The sequence below is a fragment of the Puntigrus tetrazona genome, chromosome 6, assembly GCF_018831695.1.
Source record: "Puntigrus tetrazona isolate hp1 chromosome 6, ASM1883169v1, whole genome shotgun sequence".
In the NCBI taxonomy this organism is placed as follows: domain Eukaryota; kingdom Metazoa; phylum Chordata; class Actinopteri; order Cypriniformes; family Cyprinidae; genus Puntigrus; species Puntigrus tetrazona.
Genome location: NC_056704.1, coordinates 23,803,509 through 23,827,943, shown reverse-complemented (window position 1 = coordinate 23,827,943; position 24,435 = coordinate 23,803,509). Strand labels below are relative to the sequence as shown.

Here is a 24,435-nt window from a genome sequence, read left to right as displayed (position 1 = left end):
CACTTTTATGTAGGTCTGCCGTAGGGATTCAGGGCAAGCCAAAGGCCACTGCAGCTTTAACTAGACGCATGTGCTGTAAACGTATCCTCAAATCAAATGGAATAAATAAAACTGTTTCAAAGCAGGCGGACCAAAAAGTGATTTCTGTTTCTTGAGCGAGTCGTTAAAGTCGGATCTTTTAGATTAATCGGTTGAACAGTTTTTTTATAAAAAAAGTTTTTTTTTTAATTCACGCATCCAGACATTTCTCGAGCCCATATATGTCTATGATCCGAACGCCATGATTCAGTGAACCGGTTCTTTTGAAAGAATTGATTTTCTGAAATTATTCTGTTTCCGTCACTACTTTTCCATTTTCAAACAGGCAGTTCCCTATCCAAAATTAGTGTTTCAGATAAGTCGAGCTGCTTCAGAAATACATGATTAGCTGGAGTGTGATTACTGCAAATCGCACATCGGTGATATTCTTTTTATTTTTCTTATAGGTTAGCAGTTAAAAGTCCGCACATCTCTGTAACGCTGCTGAAGTTCAGAAGGATTAACATAAAATGAAAAGCTTCCAAATAGAGGCTACGTTAAGTCTATTATGTTGCCTGCTAATTGGATTGGATTGGAAAAAAAGAAACGTGTAGCGCTTAATTAAGATTAAATTCATTTTATTTAATTCATGAAACGTATGCAAATCAGACATGCAAAGACATTGATCATTAACGCTGCAGTAGTCAGTCATTTCAATCATTTTTATTTATATAGTGCTTTTAACGACACAGGTTGCATCAAAGCACTGTACAGTATAGTATAAAGTAGAACACTATTTAACTGTCCCGTGTGATGTCAGGACCGACCCAAGAACACTGATTTCAAATGGTGCTAGATGCCGTAAAGTACTCTATGGCACCATCTGAATTCAGCTTCCAGGAGCAGCACAGGAGGAGATGGCACCGGAAAACAAAATACAAAACAGACGATATATTAAATACGCTATTGTGCATACAATAGCTTTCAAACCTCATTCTATCAAGGATCGTTGGCTCTAAACCATACTTTCTTTTAATATTTTTTCCCCTGTGCGAATATGTTAAAACCTGTTTTCTAAAAGTAGGCCTATGCTGTGTGTTTATGTGCCTTTTGCCACAAACCGCGTATACCAGTATCACGTTTGAACACATGTAGACCTGAGTCAATACAATAAGTACAAAAGAAAAGTATAGGGAGTGACCGAGAGGGAGGGAGAGCATTTGTTTACAAGTTTCTTTTTCACCCTGGTACATCAGTTTATTCTTGGTTTGCTGCCTCTGTGCACCTGGCAGCTTGTGTAATGCTGATCCGTCTCTTAAAGGGAAAGGCATCTGTATTGAGGCTCCGAACCTGTCATTTAAATGGAACGGAAAAGAGAAATTAGTGCGTCGATTATGCAGTCAGCATATTGCAAACAGTTAAGACGTGCAATGTAGTATTTTGTATTTTTAAATAAGATTTTCGAACATAAAGCACGTTACTGTGTTATTCGAACCGGCATTCAACAAGCAGTTTATTCCCAATACTTGGTGGGCTGCTGAGATGTCTTCAGGGATTTGTTGACTTAGGTTAATTTAATGTGCTGTTGGATCCGAAACTTCTTCATGGCAAAGATTACGAAAGAGACCAATTCATCTTTCTTGGACAGGAGTCAGGTCAGGATAGTGAATAAATATATCTTGTTTTGAAGTTACTAATACCATCATCTCCCCCTCTGCATTTATCTGTCCCCAAATAAAAGTGTATATATTAATACTAAACCTAATACATAGGATATTATAATCATAATGATAATGATAGAGATTTATTAAAAAAAAACTATATATATATATATATATATATATATATATATATATATATATATATATATATATATATATATATATATAAACAGCATTTAGAGGGATTAAGAAATACATAAATATGCCGACTAAAATACTAAATATGGTATAGTAAGCTATTTATAAATATTGTTTATATTGCTGTCGTTTTATTATTAATTTATAATTAATCAAGGTACAATTAAATATATAATAATGCAGCCAAAATGATAAAACTGACAGGCCTAACGTATTAATCGCTTCAGAAGGTAGATAATGTGGCCTGCTTGCGCCACCTAGAGGTAAAATTAAGCACTGCGCTAATGATTTGTTTACCTCGTTTGGTGAAGTGCGCACTAGAAAATAACTACTACAAGTTTATTGTCAAACACACTGAATAAGACAGACAGCGCTGCGATTTGACGCCTTAAGCGCTATTTGTTTGCGATCGAGTGTCTATGCTTGAAACTTTTAGTGTTAAACGTGCAACTAAAGGTATGGCGAGTCCCTTTAATGCGCGTGATCCGCTACTATTAGTTGACAAGCCCTTCACGCTTCTTCTTTTAAACAGATCTGCTTCGTCGAAGGTCTGAAGAAATGCGCACTTCAACTAGAGCCAGTGACGTACGCAACGCATCTCTCGCTCGCGCAGCATCCTTTTCTGTCCGCGCTCTTGAACGCGACGCACGCAGTTATGAGACTCGCTTACGATTATGTCATGTTCAGACGCGACGCGTTTATATAAACAAGGAGCGCTCTACGAAATATCTTACGCAGGAGAAATTCCCAAACGAATCTCCATATTCCTGTCGCAATAGCTATGACGCAGTAATATATCTTAACGAAGGCCTGTTGGAACAATTATCAGTTCACTTCAATCTCAGATTTCAAGTGATGACATCGATTCGTCAATATTATTCGTCAGATGAGATTTATAAATTTTGTATGGCTAAAAACATCAAGGCATTTAAAAAGATTCCTATTTTATGCCCCGTTTTACGAACAAATAAATTAATTATGCCTCTCGGAATAAGAAATTCTTCTACTTACGTGGGTACATTCAAATGGTTGTCTAAAAGTGGAATCGTCTTGTGAATAATCTACATGCCACGGATGCCTGCACTCTTCACTTGTTTCAATTCGACCCAACTCCTCACTTCCCATTCTTGAGACGTAGTCTCCTCGCATCATTACAAGATCCCTATCGATTTTTCCAGGGCGAAATACTCAAGCCCCGCCCCCAGACACTCCCCCGGCGACCGATTGGCCACTGCTCTTTACACGTTCCTAAACACTTCTGGATCACATGTGCCTGACGCGTGTTTACAAACATTGAATGAGGTCACATGGTACAGGCGACCATTTAATGCGCATCGCTGGAGACTGTCGCATAAGAGAGGACAAAACACCGGAACCCAAGCTCATATTAAACGATCTGTTTAATGGCATCGTCGTCGTCAAAACGCTATTTAGCTCGCTTTTTCCTTCTTTTTTTAATATCATAACTCGCACATCTGTCCTCTGTTTTGATAAATAAAGTATTTATAATTGCAAGTAATTGTGCTGTTAATACAAATATATTGAGAAAGATACAGTCTCCTATGTTGCAAACACGTTATTAAATAAGAGCACATACGTATATGACAAATTACTTTCAACACTTTCTTGTTAAAGTTCAGTGATAGATGTTCTTAGTGGATACTTCAGTTATTGTAGTAATTGTGAATGGTTTTTAAAAGATATTTTATTTTGCACAGATGAGAACATTCTAGAAGTTCCTGTAACAGTCTGTAATATTCTAGTACTTTCTGGAACATTCCAGAACATTATGGGACTAGTCTTAAAATACAAAACTCATCCAACGTACGTTATGAAGTTTTGGATGACTCACTTTAATGAATATTGATGTTAAATAGTTGTTGTTACATTTGTTGTATTATGCATGCACCATGTAATATTAATGCATTAGTAATATCATATAAGCTTGTATAAGTTGTCAACATATTTCTTTAGTTTTCATGAGCACTGTTAGTGATACTCTCTCTCTCTCTCTCTCTCTCTCTCTCTCTCTCTCTCTCTCTGTATGTGTATGTATATATATATATATATATATATATATATATATATATATATATATATATATATATATATATATATTATTAATTCATTATTGTATTTATTTATATTATTAATTCATTATTGTATTTATTTATTGCAAAGTAAAAGTCTAAAAGAAATCACATTAGGCCATAGTTTACATATTATCAGTATATCATCAAATATGTTGATTAGCCAGTAAGTCAGTTACAGTCTTCAGCTAGGTAATTTTTAATTAATACAAATTTTATATATTTAAAAGCCATACATTTTTATTATACTTTTGGCAGTGAAATGTCGAACAACACGATTCTTCATTTTCATGGTTGTGATCCTCATATTTTTGTTGTTTTGTATAAATGAAATCCCATTTGATGTGAAATCTTGATTGAGACAAAACTTTACCAAGCGCATTCTAAAAAAAAAAACTTATATAACTCATTTGTGACAATAAGGAAGAAGTTTATTGTTTTACCTCTATCTTTTTTTATTGCTTCAAGGCAGGATTCCATGATGCATTCTGACAGTTCTCTCAGATTATTATTGTCCAGTAAATTTTTTTTTCTCATGCATTGCTTTTTATGCACACGAGAGGGCACTGTTTACCCAAAGTCCTGTCAGCCAAAGCCATTGCTGAAGTTGTTGCCAGTTCCAAAGTGGAGTATCTGTGAATAAATCCACATTTTAAAAATTAGGAACATAGTCCAAAAGCATCATCAACAACTGATCAATTGTTGTTTTATGTGCTAGACCTTAGCAGAGACAGAGGCATGGAGATTTATAGTATACAGTAGTGCACATATGTGAGAAAGAGGTGGAGTGTCTGGGAATGGAGCATGAAGTGTACATGTGTTGGTCATAAAACTGAGCAACAGGGGAGGGCATGTGTCTAAAAACCGCCCGTCATGTTCATTCTCATGGGGATTATATAGCTGACCGGTTTATCTGTGTGTGCGTGTGAAATGAATCAGTGTTTGCTTGTGGAGAACGGAGACAGTTGGTCTTAAAAATGAAATATTATTCTATACAATTTGTTAAACATTTTTTCAGGTGGCTCACAACCTAAACTAAAAGTCAGTGTTAGCTGCATTGACTGTACAGATTAGTAATGTGGCACCACATATTTACAGTAAAAATGTTTTGTCTGATTATCGTGTTAATTTATAAAGCCCTTTATTTGTTATTGCAGAAGAGTGTGATGTAGATCTGGTGTCACTAGCGTGCCCGTGCTATCCAATCTCTGACCGAACGTCTTTATTTAGCTCTGTGGTATTTCGACTATTTGTTGGCGTGTGTAAATGATCTATAAATAAAAGGACTTAATGTTATGACACGTATCTGCACAGTATGTATTTATTTTAATAACAAACTCCTGTACGCATTTTAGAATAACAGTAAAATCCACCACATGTAGGTTATATTTTATTTTTATAAGGAACTGGGAATAAGTTTCAGTTTATGCATAGTTTATGAATATAATTGCTGGTTTTATTTTTTCCAGCTCTGATTTGTCTGGTTTTCACTGGGTAAGACTGATTCTGAATGTTAATGATTTCTGCATGATTTCCCAGCTTCTCAACAGTGATTGGCTGGTTCATAGTTGGAGGGAAACATCAGCTCCACCTTCGTTTTGCCATGGCAGTGTTGGTCTATTTTCTTGCAGTTGTCGTATTCGTCTGGTGGTTGGAGACTCAACTTCTCCAGCCCTGTAAGATATACAATAGCATAGTGCAAAATGTTCAACTGTGGGGCTCCACTGAGGGTTTAACACACTTCACTTGATCCCATGGCCGTGTGAATCCACTGAAATCTCATGCACGTAGCAATTTTAACGTGACCCAGGGGAAATTGCTACTGCCTTGCTAGTGTTTTCTTTGTAGTAGCCTCAGTAGATTTACTTGTTTACTTAAAAAGCCAAAGATTTATGTAATTTACGAATCCTAAGTGATTAGGTTTTTGCTGAAGTAAAGTGATTTGGTTTTTAGGTGACAAGTTACGATGTAGATTCTTCTCTGTAGCCATATTTTTAATGAACTTAAAAATCAGCGAGATTTTCAATCCTCATTAATCGCAAGTTTACAGAAAATGTGTGTGCGTACTGCGTGTATTTATTATGTATATAAATACACACATATGCATGTATATATTTTGACAAAAATGTTCAAGTATTTAGATGCGTTTATGTATATTCATATAATAATATATAACAAGTGTATATATATGCATGTTATACACGCACAAAAAAACGTTTATTTTTATTTTATTTTGACCACAGAGTCATGCGTTTTATGTGTTTTATCTGAACCCAGATGGAATGTGGACTTTTGCATATTGTGTTTTGTGGAATTCATTTAAATATAGTAAAATGTGACGCAAACAAAAGTTTATTCAAATTTTCAAGATTTCTCAAGAAAATTACAGTAAAAAACATACTATGCTAATCATTCTAAATTATTGATACTGTGTTCAAAAAAATTATGAAAAATGTGTTTAGTTATCAGAAATTTGGCTTTTCCGTAATAAATGAAATGATATGGCAAAAAAACAATAAGCAATCACTCATACACATACACATGCTAAACAACAATCCTATACATCTTCATATTAATCTTCACCACCCCCACCCCCCTAATGAGTAACTGAATGTCTAGATTACACACCAAACCAAGAAAGTATAAAACAAAATATACTTTGTAAAAAAATATATGCAATTACACTGTATCGTTTGTTGTAGGGGCTATTTTGTCTTATAGTTTAGACATGTGTGAGTGAGTGATGTCTGACACTCAAGATTTTTAGCAGTACTTATGTTATGCAATACCACTTTACAGCTTTTTGCATATTGTGCACTTTTCAGTTCAGCTTGTTGATGACAATGCTAGAAATACCAAGGTTCATTTTCCAGGAACACGCATACTAATTAAATGTTTTTTAAATGCAAGAGTTGCTTAGATAAAAGCATCTGCCAAATGCAACCATCTTGTACATTACCGAAGTGAATTAAATCAAGAATGGCAAATGCAACATACTACTGAAAATGAGACTACATTTATGGCAGAGAAAGGCCAGAACTTATAACCCCATTCTGTCTGATAAAAATCCTAATTTTAAGAACTGTTAAATGCAGATAGTAACTGTTCTGATGTACCTGGAAATTAAAAAAAGGATAACGCTTCACAACGAGCTTCATTTCGTTAACATTAATGAATTCGGTTTTCATTAGCAACATTGGCACAAACAGTTTATAGCATTTAATAATCAACGTTAATGAACAGTGGCATATTTATGAGTTAATTCATGTTCATTCATAATTAATGCTCGTTCATACAACTTTCCCCCGGTTTCACAGACTTAGACTAAAATGTAAGTCTTAGCTGTTTCAACTGAAATAAACTTGGACTCACTGTTCTTAAAATATATCAGTGCCTTTTTTTCTCAAGATGCATCCCAATAATGTTTTTTTTTTTTTTTTCTGAATAAGTTTATAAAAATTACTTAAACTATAGGCTAATCCTGGCTCAGTCTAAGCCCTGTCTGAGAAACTGGACCTTGATATCTTAAAAAAGCACTATGTATAGAAATCGCACCATCATTGATTAATAAATGCTATAAAAATATTCTTCATGTTAATTTGTAATACCTAACACATTAATGTTAACAAACATGCTATAAACCAATACTTTGTAGAGCAGCAGTTGTAGACTTGAGAATGCTTCGCCAGTATGAATATTGTACAAGATTTTGGCTCATCTAAACACATAATACAAATCCTATTGTGCTATATGAATAATCCTGTATGCATCTTATGAATTCCTTAAACATGGAAGATCTCAAGAGAAGTTTTGCTGTGGTGGAGTTCAAACATAACTGAAAGTGTAAATGTTTGTATGTAGTTGATGTGGTTTCTCAATTGTTATTCATCAGCTAACATTTCAGGTTCAACTGGAACGGATTTGGTTCTTTTTTTTCACAAAAGGCTGCCCAGCAATCAGTCTTTTCATATAAGTTTCTCACACTTTCGTTTTTCTCAGCATCATCTTTTTTCTCACTGTGCAGTTTTTATCACACCTAATGCTGTTGTGCATGATAACCCAATGATGTTTGTTCGCTCTTCGCGTTGGTCAACAGATCGATGTTGTCTCTTACATCGGAGTATCGGCCACTTGTGTCTGGGTTGCAGAATGTCCATTGGTCGGAGGAGATTCTGGGGACTCTCCATTGATAATGGGCTTGTCCAGAGGCTCCTGTTGAGGCAGAGGAGCCACAGACAGCAGTGTGTTGCCTTGGTTCTCTTGATCCACTTGAAAGGAGTCCTCAGCCTTGATTGAGACGAGACATTGGATAGATATGCTGAGCATTGATTCTATGCTATTGATTCATTCGGAATGGGCTGTGATTAGATTGTCACACTCACCAGTCGCAACCCTTTCGATTGCCCTCGGTTAGTCTTTAGAAGGTATCCAACAATTAGCAAAGCAGCAAGAAGCAAACCCGTTATAAGAAGAGAGATCAGGACGATTTTAGAGCTCTGGCCCATTCGGGACACTGCCTCATCAACTTCCACCTGGACACAGAGCCGGATCAAAACATGTTAGCATTTTTGACCTGGAAGTAGTTGTGTTTTGGTTTTCATACTTTGTGTTTACAATAAAAGAAAAAGTTAACCCAGAGCAGGTCATTCCAAACCTGTATGAATTTTGAAGAAAGTTTGTAACCAGGCTGTTTTGGGTCACCATTGACTTCCATAGTATTTTTTTTTTTCTACTATGGAAGTCAAAGATGACCCAAAACTTACTCCACAAAATCTTCCTTTTTGATCGGCAGAACAAAGAAATTCATACAGGTTTGGAACTACTCGGGGGTGAGTAAATGATGACAGGTTTTCATTTTTGGGTGAACTATTATTTTAAGTAGAATAAGGGTTTTTGTGAAGTGTTGATCTGATTTATTAGCACAGCTGTTTACCCTTATAGCTACAGTCTTACCTCACCCTAACTTAACCCTAAACTAAACCGCATGGTTAAATATGCAGAGTTTCTGATTCAGAGGCCTAATAGAGTGTGTATTATTCATATGGACTGGAATCTGGGAGTAGTGCTTTGTTTAACCACTGCTATGCAAAATCCTGATAGCAGATGTACAGGCTTCGTTGTTTTTTTCTCTCTTTTTAACTCTGCTTGATTACGTGACAAAGTTTTTAGCATTTCTGACCTTATCGGTGATGTTGTCGTTGTTGAACTTCCCAGCCATTCCTTCAGGATCAGCTTCATGAAACAAAATATGAATAAATAAATGCAAAAGAAAGAAAGAAAAACTTACTGATTTATATTTGTATCTACTGGCAATACATTTAGTCTGTAGAGAATTTTTTAATTCCAATTCAATTCCTGAATTTGAAGTGAGATAAATAGAAGCTTCATAGTTTGGATATGAAGAATATTAGAATAATAATGTTATAAGAGGGATAGATGGTTTAAAATGCCATCTATATTGTATTTAATATGCATAACATTACATTTATATGTGTTATCATATTTAATAAAATATCTTTTATTTTGTTGGGTGGGCCTATTTCAAGTCAAATTCATACTCATGAATTTTAATGAACTGATATTTTAATCTATATTTGGTGATTTCATGATGCTGATTGTAGTGCTTTTACGTACATTAGGCAATATGCACCAAATGTAAAACAGGCAAATAACAAAAAGAAGACAATACAAACCCTCTATGCTGTCTCCATAAACAATGATCTCATCCGTGTTGTCTATCTGATAGATTTCAAGTTTGCAGTCTTCACCGCAGAGATGTTCTAGAACACTCTGTATCCTGACTTTAGACTCTTCCTATTGAACGAAAGAGGTTTTGAATAAGTGTATGACGCTTTTACACACATATGCATGTTTGTGTTTATATGTATGTGTGTGGTCATTTGACATGTAAACACGATTAAAAGAAAGCAGAGTGATGCATTAAACCTTACTCTCTTTTTCTCCCTTTTCTTTCTCTTCTCTCTATCTCTCATATTTCGTTCTTTCCTGGAATGTGGTGTAATACGACGCCTGTATGTTCAGGTCTTCTCTCTTAGCAACAGCCTCCCAAGGGACCATTGGCGAATAGAAGAATTCCCTTATCATTGACACTACAATAATAACAAAAAACTAAAATCGATAATTATGTTGCTAATAAACTAATAAACTCAATATCAATAGTGATGTATAAATGCTACAATATATAAATGACAACAGAAGACGTTTAACTTAAATCATTTGCCCTCACTTGCAAAACAATTGGTTTTCTTTTTCGTTAAAGTGTTCTTTCTGAATTTAAGCAGAAGTCTACAGATGCTTTAGTCGCATACACACAAGTCATTCAGGATGTATTTGTTTTTTCTATTTCACTACTTGTAGTAGATTCTTTACTCTTTACTGACTCTGAAACTGAACCTAGAGGCCTGACTGTGTATCTTGGCATGAATGCTGAACTGCCGCCGCCCATAATGTGTGTAATGGAATGCCATTGATGTGCAGGCCACAAGGCCTCTATGACGGGTCCACCCAGCGAGACCTTAGCACATAGCATAACACACATCTTAGGGTCTCTATAAAAGACATCTTGTGTAAAGACATAGTTGTCAAAAGGAAGACATATTTATCCGTCTGTGTATAAGTATTGTTTTGTCTGTGAATGCAAGCTCTGGTTTTATTGTAGATAATGCTGATAAGTGCGGGTTTTCTGAAATTATCTGAGATGTGTGGGTATGTCTGAGTGATTGCTAATTGGTGATTCAGTGAAATACATAAAGGCATTTTTTTTAAAGCATTGTGTTCTCAAAGACGATATTTATAACTATTATTATCATTTGTTTGTGCTGTCAAACAATGAATCGCAATTAAGCATATCCATATATATTTACATATGCATACATTTAAGAAAAATGTTTTTCGTATATATAATATATTTTAGTCTAACAAAAAAATAAGAATATAAATATATAATTGTATACATGTAAATATTTTTTAAACATATACTGTATGTGTGTATTCATATATACACAATAAATATACTCAGTTATATTATGTAATGTTCCTACCTTGACAATGTGGCTGCAGATAGGCTGCTCACCATATATTATATATATATATATATATATATATATATATATATATATATATATATATATATATATATATATATATATATATATACTATTTTTGAGTACTGCTGGTCTGTTTGGTCTCTATAGTTTAACTAAGGCTTTCCCAACTCCATACCTAATTTCAGCCCTTTTAAACTAGCCAGAATGGATCTCATACTATTACATAATATTATTTCCCCAGATTCGGCCCAATTATCCCAGGATAAATCCAGACCAGTACTTACACATTTGGAGGAGGCCTTTAGTTTCAGCAGCACATCATATTTGTATTGCACCGGTATTTTATCCACACAGACCACATTGCCCTGCAAAATAAACACAATTATAAGAAGTCTTCTTAACCATGCACCAGTGAATGGAGCTTGACAAATGATGAATTCTTTGATGATGTTTTCTGTACAGTACTACCTTAGAAGTGATGCTGTTTATTTCAGGTGGGTTTTGGTCGGTCTGATCCGGGGTCTGTGTGTCTTGAGTAGTCTCTGTAGTCTCAGTTTGTGTTGTCTTTGAATCAAGTAACATGGTGGGGAAAATCTGGATCTGAGGATCTTCTGTGAGAGAAATATGCTTGTAATTACTTCTTCAAGCGTTGACATAAAGCGTTGTTTTTCTCATACAGTTTAATGTTGAATGTGAAGGTCGTGGTCGTAGTTTAGTGAGGTAAATTACTTTTTAGACATCGAAAAATAATAGATTATACCGGTCAGTATTTTACTATAGATTTATACTAATTTTATCACATCTAATGCAAACCCAACTTGAATTGTATTGGCATTTTAAACAACAACAGCATTGGTCATAAAGACCTTTTTATATATACTTTCTTTTTTGATTTTTGCTGGCTGAGTTAATCAGCTCAAAACTCAAGGGAAAACAAAGCAAAGGGAATTAAAAGTGATTAATGTTTTTAATTACAGAGAAAGCCGAAAAGGTATTATGACCAAATAGCACCTTTATTCATTCATTAATGTATTAATGTTTAATTTATTCCTTTGCTGAGTTTAACAGCGATTATTTTCCTTTTTTTTGTTACCTTTGCTGTGCACCTTTGCTGTTGGAGCAAATGGATCACCATCCCCACGGCTGATGCTGCGCATTTCTTCATGCATATCATCACAAATCACGGCTGAAATTTAAGGTAAACGTTATCAGGGTGGCTCGCTGAATACTAACTGCATTCAAAGTGTCATGATATGAAGTTATGCATTACATTGTTACAAAACTATTTTAAATAAATGCTGTTCATAATAAAATATAATAATTAATAAAATTGCTAAAATAGTATCAAATGTTTGTTGAGCCCAGAATTAGCATATTTGAATCTGATCTGAAGGATCGTGTGAGTTAATACTTGACTAATAGATTTCAATAAATCGCCAAAGTGCCTTTAGAAGATAGACTTGCACTATTAAAACTATTGATGCTGATATGCAATAGAAAATCACCATATCACTGTTTTCAAGGTGATTTGGAATAAATAACTGCATCCTTGGTGCTCATAAGAGACTTCTTAATAACCTCTTTGTTAGGTGAACATATTTTGTTTGGAAATGTGTCTAGTTAGATAAAATTATTAGAATTACTAAGCCTTAACTGAGCTGTAAATCATCAATATAGTGTTGTTTAAAATCTTGTCACTGTATTGTTGTATTGGCAGTGTTCCATAGACTTAAATCCAATTAGCACTTTCAGTTTTTCTCATTGAGCTGCTTTCCGTCTTCATTACCCACAAGCATTATAGTGTACGAGTTGAAAACTTGTGTTAGAGCCAACATATTGAGCCACAGCTTATGTGGGCGATGTGCATTTGAATCTGGCTTGCAAACATTTTTCTTATTCTGTATCTCTTATGCGTCCTTTAAAATGTTGCTGGATCTGCTAAACGTAACTGAACTGTGTTCAGCCGGCTACATCCAAACTAACCGAGTAGCAAAAGTTTACAAATCTCAATGTTTAAAATTCAGAGATATGTTTAGCACTTTCTTAGCGTGCTTAACTGTCGTTCAAGTCGATTAAACTGCATAATGTTTTCCAGAGCCAGAGGAATGAACACTGACCTAATTTCTGAACCGCTCCGCCAAGGGCCGCACTGGTTCGAATCGATGAGTTAAATGTGCTGTGTGTAATTAATAAACTAATTGAGCATGCATACATCAGCACGGACTGAGCTAATAAAACCGTAACCTCGCTCCTCCTTCCTGCTACAAGAGGTCCTGACCTCTGACCCCGTCCCTGCCTCAACACACTCCCCTCTGGACGCCTCAGCGAGAGTCAGTCAGAGGTTAAAAAGAAAAGAATGGTCAAATAAAAGGAGGCAGGGAGATGGAAAGAGGAAATAAAAGACTCTTATTTAGGTCTTTCTGGAGCCATTTCTCATTTGCACATGATTATCTGCTGAGAAATGTGATTTATGTGATTTTCTGCAGTAGATGTTTTGAATAAAGGAGTGATTCTATTTTAAAAGAGAGATCTTTTTCTGTCTTCGGTCATGTGTCAGTGCTCAGCATGATACACACGAAACCTAAAGCGAGACAGTACTGAGTCAGATCACTGTCAGAATGATTTAGTGCGCTCTAAGACATCCGTTCCATCCATTATAATGAAACGATTATTTAGAATTATTTGCATAATTCTCATGAGCACGCCGCAGACTATTCTCAAGTTCACCACAGTCTAATTAATTCTAATCAGTCTTTTGATTGGTCACACCTCGAATTTTGACATTTTTCAAAGTTTTGGTAGGCAGCGACTGTTTTTATTTTCCCTGTAAATTAAATAGCCGTGAGAAGCAATGATGAAATATGACAAGGAAGCGTTTCTCTCTCGTGTGAACCTCTTCTGCTTTTATTATTATATTCATAAGTCAGGATAAGGCATATTTAACTGTATCCTGATGATAGCATCTAGATTTTTACATGCGAAAGTTTCACAGGGAAATTCACAAAGAATAAATAAATCGGGTTTATTTGCATGCGCGTCTTTTTTTGGGCCAAATAAAGTTATGCAAATCAGTAATGGTGCAAACTCTGCCAAAAATTAGTTCTGAATGCCATTTGCACAATGCAATTCCCCATCTTTTAAAACGGGTTTGAGTGTTAGTTTGCGGAGGCGTAACTGTTTAGTGAAATCATCCCTAAGTGTTTTGTAAATTAGATTTATAAGCGAGATTATGTAGCTTCCCAAGAATAATAGCCTACATTCCACTTCTGTGTAATACACGTTCCAGTGTATGTGTAACTGCCTGAGTTAGTGAAAATATTTAAACCTTTGGAATTTATAGGTACTAAAACTGTAAAATCTTTGACAGCAAAAATGTGTCATTTGCAAGATTTTTCATTCGCATTGCTAACTATAACATTTCTCTTGTCTCCTGACATACTATCTAGGGTTTGCTGTGGATATTATCCTTATAAATATTATTTTCATTTTCCTAGAATCTGCACAAATCCCTTTATTTGCTCTTTGCATGTTTCTAAAAGGACAAAGCATGCGATTTAATATCTCTTTAATATCTCAATTATGTCTCCTTGCCAGCAATGAGATGAAATGTAGAGCAAATGGAGACATTTACTATCTTGTCTTGAGAGAAAGAACCCAGTAATGAGTCTATAGACCTTCAGCTTCTCAAACTGTGGTCAGATTTACCATGAGTTTTCAAAATGAAAACCTTTCAAAATGAAAATGATAGTTTTTATAACTCTACCGCATGGCAGCTCTATATTTTAGCTGCGTGCCAGCAATTGTTTCAATTATTTCTATGATTCTAAGACTCCTGAGCTGTGAAAGAGCAGCAAATAGTGTTTTTTTTGGTTTCTGACGTTACAAATTAATTCATGCTAAGGGTTTTGTTTCTATCACCATGAGCTGAAGTCACCAGATGGGCAAATTAAAATCTTGTTTTCTCCTCCTCCTCTACCCCAGAATCCACCCTCCTGTTTCTCTGAGGCCCTCGTTCCTAGCATGACCTCACCTCAGCGGTATTCACTCATTCACTCGCTCCCCCTGAGCTCCTGCCAGCCCGATATGGCTTTGTTTATTTCTCTTCCTATTAACTGGTTAAATGTAGACAAGTGTGTGTGGTGTCAGACGCGCGTGTTTCTGTGTGTCTGGTATTTCAGAGGTGTATTGTTTTGATGATTTAATTTAATTTAAGAGGCACTTGCAAACAGCAACTGCGCGAACGTCTTACTAACCAACACTGATGTAATGATTCAGATGCTTTTTTTTCCTTAAAGGAACACACCACTTTTTTGTGGAAATAGGCTCATTCTCCAACTCCCCCAGAGTTAATAAGTTGAGTTTTATCATTTTGGAATCTATTATACGCGATAGCACTTTTAGCATAGCTTAGCATAGATCATTGAATCCAATTAGACCAGTAGCATGGTGTTCAAAAACAGTAAAACTCAACGTATAACTGGGTGAGATGGAGAATGAACCTATTTCCAAAAAACGTGGAGTGTTCCTTTAATGATTTGAAATGCATGCTGAATTAAAACATTTCATTAGGTATACTTTAGTGCAAAGGCAAAAAAAGAGATAACCTTAAACTGACCCTTGGCTTGAAACATTTTCTCTGCTTCACTTCCTTCCGTCTTTCCTTTAAACTGACAGACTCATGGGTTTTAATGAAGTTTATCTTTCAGCTGTTCCAATAAAGCACAAGCTGTTTTTATTCAGATAGAAATATGTATATCAATGACCTCTTTTGAACAGTAGTGCCAAAAACAGAAAAAAGGGTATCACAGAAGAACGTTATCTAGTTTCTTTCAAAACCATCCAAGTACCAGTGCATTAAAGCATTGAAACGCCAAAACATCTAATCTAAAAACATCAATAACTTTAACTTTAACTTTTACACCGTATGCTTTCTATAGGCAAGGGTGTTATAAACTGCAATCTGGAGCTGACAGCAACTTAATATACAGTACACTTTATTGTCACTCGTTGAATGATGCTGTATAAATAATGTGTTGTAATTTTTAGACATTTTATGTACAGTAGATATGATATAAAAATAGAAATCTAAAAATAATAGAGCAATATAAAAATATATTTTATTGTTTTATATATAATGCATACATTAAAAGAACAAATAAAAGTTATTTTCAAAAACTTTTCAAAAGCAACTTCTGAGCATTGGTACAAACTACAGTACACTGAACTGAATCACGTACAAACTATATGAAAGCATTTACTCCGAAGGCACTTCATAGTTCAGTAGTTGACAGAATAAATTAAACCATATCAATAGCTCTGAATAACAGTGGCCTGTATAGAGGGAAGGCACAATAGAGCCCATTACTCAAAGAATCATATGAAAGCATGGCTCCAGTTTGCCAGAAGGGATATTAGTGACCTAGTTGTGATGTTAAAAAAGATTTTGTGCTCACATGAGAACAAGAATGAGCCTTTTCCTCCATTTTTGTTATGGTGGTACAAATTTAATGCATTTCAAAAGGGATACCCGACCAAAAAATTTAATTCTATGTTTAACTCATGATTATGTCATTACTTAACTTTATGACCTCCTTCTGTGGAATACAAAGAAGAAATTTGTCCATTCAATGTAAGTGAATGGGTTTCAGTTTTTTGGGTCCTCGACATTTTTTAAAGAATAAGGATGAAAGAGCTGACAGAATTTTCTTTTCTGGGTGAACATTAAGATTATTTATTCATTTATTTGAAATACGATTTTGGTAGAACTTAACTTAAAGCCTTTATATATAATGTGTTAAAAGGTCTACATCTAGTTGTAAATATTTACAGCCAAATTTAAAGTGGCCCTTCAGAGTGGACTCTTTCTTTTGAGAGACAATAACTTTATACAAGGGGCACTTTCCAATTGAAAAACATTGTAGGGTGTTTTCATTCACATGAAAATCCATAATAGGGGTACTTTAAAATTGTACAATGAATTATCAGGTGCATTACAAGGTGTAATTAATGTATCATAACTACTTTTATACTGCTTCTTACATAATGGCTGGAGTATTTAGTTTTTAATTCAAAATTTCACAGTAAAATTTTGTGACAATGCTTGCATTTCTTTCTTTATTTCTCTATAATCGTTCCTTATTACTCACATCTGTGTTCAGCAGCCAGAGACACATATTTTTCCCAAAAGCGTTTGTTTGAAGGTGAAAAGTTGATGTCAATAATTGCCCACACAAAGATAAAACATATGTAGGCCAATTCACTCAGGCACCACCCCCAACATTACAAATGAGCCTCTTACAACCATAGGGAACATTTCTACCACCCCCTTCCACACAGATGTTATGTCTATCTGCCCCCATCCCCCCTATTCCTCAACTCATCTTCACCCCACTCCCTCCATATTTCCCATCACATAACAGGAAGTTACATCTCTCTTACTATCTCTGCCTTTCCCTTCAAAACATCTGGGAATTTCCAGTCTTGGAATGTTTCGACATTCCAACCCCAGGAAAGCTTGAATAACGGGATTGAATGGATTCCTTTTAAGCCGTAGAGAAGAAAGAACGACGAAGGAACCTATAATGCGAGGAAAGAAAGACAGAAGGGGTGTGGGTGTCAATAAAGTGGTATGTATTTGTTGTACATCTGTACTGTGATCCTCAAGGCTGCTCACGCTACTTGGCGAGGTCCCACTACGCAGTTTCTCTCGGAGCCGACAGCACGCTCGCTACATCATGCCCTGCTTCACACTTGATAACACTGACAGTTCGTCAGCTGCTATGAGAGATCAGCTTTACTACAGCAGATGCACGAGCATATGCCTCCAACCCCCGTCTCAAGTACATCTGTCACTTTTGCCTATCAAAGGCAAAGAAAACGTCCTCAAATCTCAGCCATAAATGAACTTTTTTAATGACTTACAATTTTTCCTGGTGGGCAAAAAGAAATCCCACTGACTTACATTTGAAGGTGAACCAGAATGTCAAAGAGTCTTGGGATTTGGAACCTTTGACTTCATCACTCAAAATCATACAGAAGACTCTAGCAACCATTCAGAACACCCTAGTAGTCGCTAACCACTTAGAATGCCTTGGCAACCATTAAGAAGACCCTAGCAACCATTCAAAACGCCCTACCAGTCACTAACCGATTAGAATGCCCTAGCAACCGTTTAAGAAGACTCTTGCAACCATTTAGAACACCCTAGCAGTTACTAACTGCTTGCCCTAGCAACCATAACGAAGAACCTAGCAACCATTCACAACACTCTAGTAGTCACTAACCATTTAGAATGCTGTAGAAACCATTAAGAAGACCCTATAAACTATTTAGAATGCCTTAGCTGTCACTAACCACTTAGGATGACCTGGCAACCATTAATAAGACCCTAGAAACCATTGAGATTTGTGGATTAAAAAAAAAAAGAAATTTTGCAACAGTTCATTTTTTTAGCAGTTTAATGTATCCTTGATGTGATTAAAAAAAGAAAGAAAAAAGAGAATTAAAAAATCTTACTGACCCCACACTTTTAATATGTGTATGCATGTATGTATATGAAGTGTTGTTCGTTGCTAGGTGATGATATCCTAATGTCAGAAAATGCATTGTAAAAGTTTTAACTGTAGTTAATTATCTTATATTGTTTAATGTCTGTCTGAGGTTCAGAAAGCGGTGATGGTATAGGACAATCTGTTGAGTTTTGTAGTTCCTGAATAAATGATGCCTGGTCGTTTGCTGTTACACTGAGCGTTCCCTTAGGGATGCTGGAATTTGAGACTCAAACAATCCAGTTAAAGGGAAGGAGGAATGTAAGTTTGGACTGCTCTCTCTCTCTCTCTCTCTCTCTGTGTAACAGCATGCCCCCTGACCTCTAACCCCTCAGCCCCTCTCTTCCTTGAGTGTGGGGCCCACATTGTCTCCACCCATAGAGAGGGCTGCAAACATATGGAGGAAAGACAGACTCTTATGTTTCTAATCAGACACTTCTTGAGCAGCCCAACCCTTCACTCCCTGCCAAAGCATCATTATCAGCAGAGCTCGTACCCCTTTAAGCTACAATAACTGAGTTATGGGACCTAAGCCAATAAGAGTGAAAGCTGTTCTTGGTTGTCGGGAGTATGCATGGGAATGCATGCATTGCCCCAAATCTGCATTGGCAATAAACATACTTTACTAGAATTTTGACACATTAATTGATGAAATAATAGATTTGAAATTAAACTTGATAATTTGAAATACTAAATTGATATTTCCTCATACTAATGCATGGCTGAATGTATTTTTATGTGACTAAATGCATGGATTTATAATTTTTTTTTTCACTTAAAGTATAAAATCTACAGAATTGAATGATGAAATTAATGTTATTCTAAGTTAAGATTTACAGCATATTCTTGTTTTAAGCTAAAACACGTATAAATTGAGTTACATAGTTTAAAATAATAAAACAAAAACTAATTAATGCAGTTTTGCATAAGAAAATATGAAACATTCATAAATATAAATTCAGGAAGTAATTCAGCACCACTGTATCTGCTATTTTCCCTGTGCCGCTCTTTCTATGTAAACACGAGTGTTTGTTTCTGTCTCTGACTAAATTTGAAAAATGTATTACATCATACGGTCCACAACTTTTGCCGCCCAGGGTCTTCAAAACACCTGGATGCTTCATAGTCCACCAAATTAACAAAATCCTCTTTATGCCTAATGGAATAACAACAGATGGACTCTTTAATTCACATACAGAGGCACACATGGCCACCTGGTGATATAATATATGCACAGATACACTGTGTGGGAGAGAGCGAATCAATTGATCCCAAGCCATTAACTTGAGAGGAAACTCATCAACTTTATTTACAGCGTATTGCTGTGATGAAAAGGGGTGTGGTAGCTTTGCAGTCAGCGGACTAGCAGAGCGGAGTGGAGAAGTGCATGCATTATAGCCAGAGCTGAAACTTTTGCATTAAAACTTTTTCTTTTCACCAAACTTGGCACTCGAGTAGCTAAGCAAAATGCTAATGTATAACGTGCTTCTCCCTTAACATCCCGAGCAATGCAAAGTTGGGTCCAAACATCTGCAGGAGAACAAAAGTGAAGTAAACTGTACTCACCTCGAAATAAGACGGCAAAAAGACAGATTGAGAAAGCGACTTTTGAGGCTTTGTGGCATTTTCTGTGAGTGGCCATCCTGAGCGAACGCTCCTGCAGCATGTGGTGTGAGAGTGGGTGAGGATTGGGTTTGTTTCACTGTGAGTGTAACACTAGGGATAAAGCCAATGCCTGGGCTCTTATAGATTCATCCTTGGCCCTTCCCCCTCTCTCTTTCACTCGCTGCCACTCTCTACTTCAGCCTTTCCACTCTATTCTATTCTTTTCTTCATTCCCTTGAGCTGTGTTGTAATTATGGAGTATAGCGTCTGTATCCAAAGTAGATCAAATTGCATGTTTTTAGTCTTTTGAACTGAAGTTAAGACGATTAAGACAAAATAGAGACAGCATCGGTGCTCAATTTATCCATCGGCTTGCTGTGATGTCTTACTGAAAACTTCGGAAGAAACAAAACATATTATTATACCTGTCCTTTAACAAGGGAACAAAACGTGTGGATATTTTGTACGTTTTAAGCGTGCGTAAATCTGCGTAAAGCGCTGGAGAAAAACTGAATGTAAACAATGCATTTTATAGCTCCTCTTAAATCTGAAAGCGGATGATAAATGGCTTCTTTGTCCTATTTCAAATAAGAATAGTGTTTTAGGCAGCATTCCAGCAGCAGGTCCACAGAATGAAATGTGTGTTGTTGCAGTTTCTAGTGTTATGTTAATGCATACTTTCCAGACTCAACAAAGTGCCTTAAGTAATGACGAACATATAATAAATCAATTTAAGACTTTTTGTGCTTACAGTGTTGATATCTTGTGTATGTAAGAATCCGTAGCTATATTTCAAGCAAGCATTACTTGTTGTCATTGTTTTACGGCTGTTTTCATTTAGGTACAGAAACTAGGACACAGTGCTGACCCCTGCTGTTTAAAATTTCACATTTAGACTGCAGTTCTGAATTTGCAATAAAGTACTATATATATATATATATATATATATATATATATATATATATATATATATATATATATATATATATATATATATATAATATTAAATACTGAAATGTATGATCAGGTTATCCTCAGGTTTTTGATCTTTAACAACAGTTCTGTTTACTGCAATGAATTAAATATTAATATGCAATAACTAATACCTCTAACGCTTCACGGTATACTTTGTTCATGGAAAGCGCCTTATTGCACATTCATCTTGCTATCATGATTATTCCGTTTGGATAAACTTCATAGAATCATAGATTCCATCTTTGTCTATTGAGGCTGGATTTAATTAGATGTTTGCAGAAGAGATGAATGGCAATGTGATTCTGGAATGCTGTGTTCAGGAAGTCATATTTCAAAGGGATGGTGTGAAAGTATGTATTGTTCCATGAGCCCGGCACCGTTTTTTCTCTTGGATGTTTTCTTGGATGTACACAAGTCATCAAATCAAAACCAAATACGTAGTGAAGTGCGCACATGTCAGGCAACCGCTTCGATTGAATGGAATTTTAAGATGTCTGCGATTTGTGCTTAATTTGAGAAGATCAGTGCTGCATGTGGAGAATTTTTCGTGTCTATCCTAAAATCAAAATCAGTCTGTGGAACACAAAAGATTGATTGGAATAACTCTTCCTTTATATGACGTGGTGTAGAAAGTGAAATGAAAAATGAAAATTACATAAGGGTGAGTAAATAATAAAAGAGTTGCGAGTTGGGTGAACTACTTCTTAAGAGTTTGGTTGGTGCTTCAAATCCCTGAAGGGTGATGCTGTCTGTCCATCGCTTAGTGAGAGCAGGTTTGACTGACACTGTAATGCCCTTGGGTGAAGTACTCACTTTCTCCAGTGTGACTCCAGTGCTGGCAAACAGAGTCACTTTGGATGTAGGAAGTGACAAATCTCAGTTTTAATAAAGAAAGTTTCTAAAAAAAAAATAGTTGCTACGTCTCACTACATTATAAGTTAAATTGTGACTAAAACCACAGTTTTAGCTTTGTTAAAGCAACTGCACATAGTTTTGTGCATTTTTCGTAATTGCTCACTAAACTTACATACTCCAAGGACAGATGTTTTGAAAAAAAATTGTTAAAAAACACATACCATTATTTTAATAGCAGTATTGACTTTATTCAATTCTATTATAAACAACATCATTCACAAATGTAGGGTCTGTAAGATTACACTGAGTTAGAAAAGGTTAATATTTTGGTTTTGGGAGTCACAAACAACAGGTTGTCATGCAAAAACACTTTCTTTTCTTATAATATGCTTTTTTTTTTTTTTTTTTTACTTTTTTGTTCAGCTAATAAAATGAATGATTTTTCCAAATCCCTCCTGTCAGTTTGTGAGCTTTTTACACTCCAAAGCAGCATCTAGTGGCAAAAAATGAATTTGTATTTTTATTCAGACTATTATATATGTATATTTTATTCAGTTCTGTATACATATATGTAATTTAAAGATGTTTAATTCCTATTTGATAATTAGTTACACAACACAGAATTTTGTGGAAAAACATTATGTGCACACATTATCAGGATGGTACCACCTCCACCTCCTTTTTTGTTTGTTTGTTCTTTTTGTAATAAAGTTTAGTACTATTTTACATTGAGCGTTAATTTTTTATTTATTTATTTATTTTTTTTTTTTTTATCCAGTATTTCGGAAACTATCGGTTAATTAACCGATTATCGGCAAGTGCGGTGCAAACTAGCTAAAATTCAATATCGTTCGACCTCTAAATCCTACGATGGAAGAAAATTCTAAACTTTCATTTGAAATAGAAATATTTGTAACGTTGTAAAAGTACGACATTTTTTAGCTGATCTAGACTGGTCTTTGAACATCGACGTAACACACAACATATTGGCTTGTGAATGATTTAAAGTATAGCTCTCGGTTCAAATTACTGGTGCATCTGTTATTTACACAATCCATACAAATATTGCATTTTACCACTAAGTGTCCCTGGTCTTGTGGTAACATCTTGTTCATTGTTACCGCAGTATGTGGCATTGAATTATTACTGGAATTACAGCCGGGAATGTAAGAGCGTACATGAGATCATCCTGCGTTTCTACTTAGGAAAACAAAGAGACTATAATGGATTTCATGCATTACAGCCCGTAGGCATTCAGTCACCAAGGGAACTTCTGAAGAGGGTTAGGTTAGCCACGATTAGCTGTCTTACCCCGAAGCACGGCAGAATGTGTGTGTGAAGAACAGATCGTGAGCCTGTAAGCGATGTTACCAAAATATTTACAGTTACAGTGCAATATGGAGGCCACTACCCTAAGGAAACAAACTCGGGTCTGTGTGATTAGAGGTTACACAGTACAGCAGTGGGGCCAATTGAATGCATGTTCCTGGACCTGTTGGGAATAATTGATTAGTGCGTGATATTTAAGAGGATAAAATGTTGTCCTTTCTAATCTTAAAAAATGTAATAGCTTGCCCAACCTATGAATAATTAAATTTGATTTAATTTCCTTTGAATTCATTTAATTTACGTACATTTTATTTTGTAGTAAGCAAAGTAAAACGTGCGAACTTCTACTTTCTCATCATGCTTGCTTATTGCCTTCTTATACCTTCCGCAATGGTTTATGATGAAAACAATTTGTTTCCCCACATAAAAGATACTTATTATCTCAGGATATTCATGAGCATTCCGAAGCAATTGGGTAATGTTCACTACTTTTTCGTTTCACATCCAAGGCACTCTATGTAGATTTGATCAACTTCGACTTCCTTGATGGCACTTCCTGAGGAAAACATAACAACAAGGAAATTGCTGTTAAAAGTTGTGTAAGAGTCTTGTATTAACCCAAATAGAGAAAATGTCAGAGGAACATATTGCTTGCTTGGAGAGAGAACTGGCAGCTCAATTCAGTTGCTTATCTGCACTATTGCAGTTATAACTCAGGGACACTGCAGCAATTATATAGCTCTGGTGTGGTGTAAGCAAAAATAAAAGCGTCTTATGTACCCATGCCTAAGATTCTTTTGTGTATGACTTTGCTGAACCTGTTCAGAACAGATCTGCAAGCTTGTTCTGTGGGTGTTTGGATCGTATTCGGAGTACGCTAGTAAGATACTGTACGCTCCTCTGTGGTAAAATGTGAAAAAAATGAAGCATGAATTCATCAGTATTGAATGTTCCAAGGACATAATTGGTGAGGGACGGGTGGACACGCCTGGTCTATCATTTCACTGAAACGCCATGAAAGACAGATGTTCCCCTTCACAGCATATAGTCAGACAGAAGTACTCTCCTGTGTAACATTACAGTACAATGA

General features: G+C 35.6%; 1 protein-coding gene and 1 long non-coding RNA gene across 3 annotated transcripts; both read right to left on the bottom strand.

The window, feature by feature from the left end:
• Window positions 1-639: 639 nt before the first annotated feature.
• On the bottom strand, window positions 640-3,073 carry LOC122347545. Its single transcript, XR_006251235.1, has 2 exons — window positions 2,889-3,073; window positions 640-1,368 (listed from the first exon to the last, which is right to left on the bottom strand). It is a non-coding gene; the product is annotated as an uncharacterized LOC122347545 (long non-coding RNA).
• A 3,202-nt stretch (window positions 3,074-6,275) lies between these two features.
• si:ch211-286o17.1 lies at window positions 6,276-20,348 on the bottom strand. Of its 2 annotated transcripts, none has more exons than XM_043242898.1 (8): window positions 20,148-20,348; window positions 12,128-12,220; window positions 11,503-11,642; window positions 11,319-11,399; window positions 9,661-9,781; window positions 9,147-9,199; window positions 8,350-8,499; window positions 6,276-8,254 (listed from the first exon to the last, which is right to left on the bottom strand). In XM_043242898.1, the coding sequence occupies exons 1-8, from the start codon at window positions 20,245-20,247 to the stop codon at window positions 8,078-8,080; spliced, it is 915 nt and encodes a 304-aa protein (XP_043098833.1). In that variant the 5' UTR covers window positions 20,248-20,348; the 3' UTR covers window positions 6,276-8,077. The 2 variants fall into 2 exon arrangements, with proteins under 2 accessions (XP_043098833.1, XP_043098832.1); XM_043242897.1 differs by having other exon boundaries at window positions 6,279-8,254; window positions 11,503-11,645; window positions 20,148-20,344.
• Between the last annotated feature and the right edge of the window lie 4,087 nt (window positions 20,349-24,435).